Genomic DNA, 4,353 nt, shown 5'->3' on the forward strand with positions numbered 1-4,353 from the left:
AAGGAAACTGTTCTTCAAATCAACTTCCTCTGGTGGTCTAGTGGTTAGGATTGAGCACTTTCAAACCAACTTCCTTTCCTAGAATTTAATTCCACCTCTTGGAGTCAATTGCCTTTAATCTCTTGCACAAACCACCTAGTTAAATATCTGCAGACCATTATCCTGCCCCTACATCTCTCCAGGTCCAGCATGCACCCAGCTCTGGGACAGCCATTTACTGAGCAACTGCTATGCACAATGCTCTGGCTGGGGATAGAGTCTGGGTCTTATCTCCTTTGTCATGGGACAGGCTGCTTCTAACACCCACATATTTCCCCTGATGGGGAAGGTAATCCAAGTCACCAGGCAAAATGTCTGCCCAGACAGTTACAGCTGCCCACTCTGTTTTTTTGCACTTACCTGCCCAACAACACTGTCAACCCTGTAAAAAACAGCTCCATGTCCTCTCTAACACAGAGCTAGCTGTTCCTTTCTCCAAAGCTCCCACAAGTCCTTAGTTTCTCCTCTGTGAGTCCTCTTCCCTATGGACTGTAGTTTGAATCTGCGTTTGCCTCCTCCACCTACTGGAGTACTTGGGGGGATGGTGTAATGGTCATGTTTGCATCCCTGGGCTTTGTACCAGCCCTGACATTTGGTAGACAAATGATAGATATTTGTTGAATTGAGGTGTGAGTTGGGGATCCTTGCAGAACCATTATTGCCCCTTTTTTGCTTGCAACTGTCATCCTGAGTGCCTCCCTTAAAACAATGGGATTTGCTAAGGAGCCACGCTTCAGTGGCCTGAGTCTTCTGAATGCAGAGGCATTGATGAAGAACAAAAAAATCAGAACTACTCTTAATAGGTATGGCTCTGTAGTCATAGACAAGTACTACCATTATCTCCATTTTACAAATCTGGAGCCCGGAAATCTGAGGCCCACGAACTTGCCCAAGTATTACAACCTCAGTGGTAGAGCTGGGATTCCAAGCCTGGCTGTCTGACCACAGAGTCAGCATATTTAACACTGAGTTATATTCACATTCTTGGTCCTCAGGGATATTCCAGTGACCTGGCCTGGCTGGTCTTGGGGCATGGCTAGGGGTATCAGGGCATGCCCAACAAGATACACAGGGAGCAGTGAGGTCTAATGAAACCTCCTTGTTTGGAATGAGGACAGATGTGAAGCCATTTATAAAAAATGGGAGAAGTGAGAATTCAAACATTTTTACTATAGCTCTTGCCCCAGAATCTACAGGTGAAGAACTGTGAGGGTGGTTGTAAAAGCATAGCCCCTATTCACCCTCTGGGACACTTGCTTTTTTTTCTTGGCAAAACAGGCGAGTTACTAATTAATCCTCATTCAACATAGGTCAGCCTTTCCTTCCCAGGACATAGCAACTGTGCTGGGGATGGGGGGGGGAGGGGAGAGCCAGGCGCAAGGGGGAAAACTGGGTTAGAAATACCTATTTCTCAATTTCGGGGCAAAGAAATGGAAACTGCAAGAGGTGGAGCTAGTTGGCCAATGTGTCTCTGTTAAACACCTCTACTTTTAAGAAAGTTATTATTTTCTGGATGCCTGGGTGGTTCAGTCAGTTAAGCATCTTGTATTGGTTTCTGTTCAGATCATGATCTGAGGGTTGTGGGATTGAGCCCTGCATGGGGCTCCTCACTCAGCAGGGCGTCTGCTTCTCTCACTCCCTCTGCGCCCCCCCACCCCTGCTAGAGCACTCTCTCTGTCTTTCTTTCTGAGATGAATAAATAAATCTTCTTAAAAAAGAAGGAAAACTGGGGTGCCTGGGTGGCTCAGTTGGCTGAATGTCCCACTCTTGGTTTCGGCTCAGGTCATGATCTCAGGATACTTGTATGCAGCCCCTCATCAGGCTGGGTGCTCAGTGCGGAGTCTGCTTGTCCTTCTCCCTCTGCTCCTCACCCTGTGGTCCCTCTCTCTCTATCTGTCTTTCTCAAATAAATAAATAAATAAATAAACTTTATTTTTATTTTAATATTTTATTTATTCATTTGACAGGAAGAGAGACAGCAAGAGAGGGAACACAAGCAGGGGGAGTGGGAGAGGGTGAAGCAGGCTCCTTGCTGAGCAGGGAGTCTTATGCGGGACTCAATTCCAGAACCCTGGGATCACGACCTAAGCCGAAGGCAGATGCTTAACAACTGAGCCACCCAGGTGCCCCAATAAATAAACTTGAAGGGGAAAAAAAAGCTGTTACTTTCTTAATAAACAAAGTTCAAAAAAGCACCAAGTCAGCAAAAAAAAAAAAAAAAAAAAAAAAAAAAAAGGAAGGGAGTCTTTCTTCAGACCAGCTTCCTTCTCTTGAACCTCATTCTACCCCTTGGAGTCAACAGATGAAGTTTGCCATCACCTCCACAGAATATCTAGATAAATATCTGAGGGTATTCAGGGGATCAGATTTGGGTGTAGGTAAGTTAATAGTAAACACCAAGACTGGAGAAAAGTTAAAGAAACTACCCTGGTTGAGTAGCTGGGATAAACGCAGGGGGAGGTGAGAGTCCTGGCCTGAAGCACTAGGTATTTTTCTTTTCCCAAAGCTAGCAAACAGCCCGGGGGGTCTGACTCATCAGGGCACTGCCTGGAGCATTGCACCCTACATGCCCTACAAGATCCTTCCTGTTACAGTCCTGGCAACATCTTTCATTGCAAAACTTCCCGGAAGGGTACTTACTGCTTGGAATAGTTGGGTGGCAGAGAGGTGGGGGAGTTACCAGGGTTCACAGAGAAAAGAACAAAGTGACATCCCAGGGTTACATAAACTCTCAGGCCGCCAAAGAGGACAGATACGCGTGTGGAGCCTACAAACCAGTGGGTGCGGTTGTGCAGGAAGGAAGCCGGAGCCTTCCCTGAGCCCGCCGGGACGCAGAGGCTCGGAGCACCAAACGACCATGGTGAGTGTACGGTCCTGGGGCCGAAAGGGAACTGCTCAAGGAACCCCAGGGACTGACTGGGGCCGCCCTGACCTCCGCTTTCTTCCTAGGTGCGCGCTCCCTGCTTGCTGCTGCTGCTGCTGCTGCCAGTGCTGTGCGTCTCTGAGATCGCACTGGAGCCCTGCGAAGTGGACGACGATGATTTCCGCTGCTTCTGCAACTTCACGGATCCGCAGCCCGAGTGGTCCAGCGCCTTCCAGTGTATAAGTGCCGTGGAGGTGGAGATCCATGGCGGCGGCCGCAGCCTGGAACAATTTCTCAAAGGCGCAGACACCGACCCAAAGGAGTACGCTGACATGGTCAAGGCTCTGCGCGTGCGGCGGCTCACAGTGGCCTCTGCACAGGTTCCTGCTGTGCTTGTGGGCGCCTTCCTGCGTGCGCTGGGGTACTCCCGCCTCAAGGAACTAACGCTCCAGGACCTGGAGGTAACCGGCGCAGCGCCGCCGCCGCCTCTGGACGCCACGGGGCCTGCGCTCTCCACCCTCATTCTGCGGAACGTGTCGTGGGCAACGGGAGGTGCCTGGCTCACCGAACTGCACCAGTGGCTGAAGCCGGGCCTCAAGGTACTGCACATTGCGCAAGCACACCCGCTTGCTTTTGCCTGCGCGCAACTCCGCACGTTCCACGCCCTCACCACCTTAGACCTATCCGACAATCCCCGACTGGGCGAGCATGGACTGACTGCAGCTCTCTGTCCGCACAAGTTCCCAGCCCTCCGGGCTCTAGTTTTACGGAACGCGGGGATAGAGACGCCCAACGGCGTGTGCTTGGCGATGGCGGTGGCGGGTGTGCAACCCCAGCACCTAGACCTCAGCCGCAACTCGCTGCGCGTCACCGCCCCAGGCGCTCCTGGGTGTGTCTGGCCCAGCACACTGAACTCTCTCAACTTGTCCTTCGCTGGGCTGGAGCAGGTGCCTAAGGGACTACCCGCCAGGCTTAGCGTGCTTGATCTTAGGTGCAACAGGCTGAACAGAGAGCCTCGGCCAGAAGAGCTGCCCAAGGTGAGTAACCTGACACTGGATGGGAATCCCTTTCTGGACCCTGAAGCCCCCAACTACCAAGAAGACCCGACGAAGTCTGGCGTGGTCGCAGCCTGCGCGCATTCGGCCCTGGCAGTGGGGATGTCAGGAACCTTCGCGGTACTTCAAAGGGTGGGGGGCTTCGTCTAAGGCCAACGAGAGACGACTGAATTGGCTCAGATTGCCCCAGGGAAGCCTTATAAGGACGTCGTAACCAACCAACCCTCTGCCCCATCTTCATTAAAATGTGAAAGAAAGATGCGTCTCATTCGCTCAATGGGTGTCTGTGATCTGCCGGGGCACAGTGCTGGCTGTGGAATCCATTATACTTAGCTTTCTTCATCTTAATTCCCTAGAAACCTAAGAATAGAACTTAAACGGTGGAAGAGGCAGGGA

General features: G+C 51.3%; 1 protein-coding gene across 2 annotated transcripts; it reads left to right on the forward strand.

Annotated features, from left to right (window-relative positions):
* Positions 1-2,312: 2,312 nt before the first annotated feature.
* CD14 (CD14 molecule) lies at positions 2,313-4,214 on the forward strand. Of its 2 annotated transcripts, XM_045794507.2 has the most exons (3): positions 2,313-2,417; positions 2,775-2,899; positions 2,989-4,214. In XM_045794507.2, exons 1-3 carry the CDS (start codon positions 2,342-2,344, stop codon positions 4,105-4,107), a joined length of 1,320 nt encoding a protein of 439 aa, XP_045650463.1. In that variant the 5' UTR covers positions 2,313-2,341; the 3' UTR covers positions 4,108-4,214. The 2 variants fall into 2 exon arrangements, with proteins under 2 accessions (XP_045650463.1, XP_045650462.1); XM_045794506.2 differs by lacking the exon at positions 2,313-2,417 and having other exon boundaries at positions 2,441-2,899.
* The last annotated feature ends 139 nt before the right edge of the window (positions 4,215-4,353 follow it).

The sequence above is a fragment of the Ursus americanus genome, chromosome 5 (genome assembly GCF_024610735.1).
Source record: "Ursus americanus isolate L20-20 chromosome 5, mUrsAme1.1.p, whole genome shotgun sequence".
In the NCBI taxonomy this organism is placed as follows: domain Eukaryota; kingdom Metazoa; phylum Chordata; class Mammalia; order Carnivora; family Ursidae; genus Ursus; species Ursus americanus.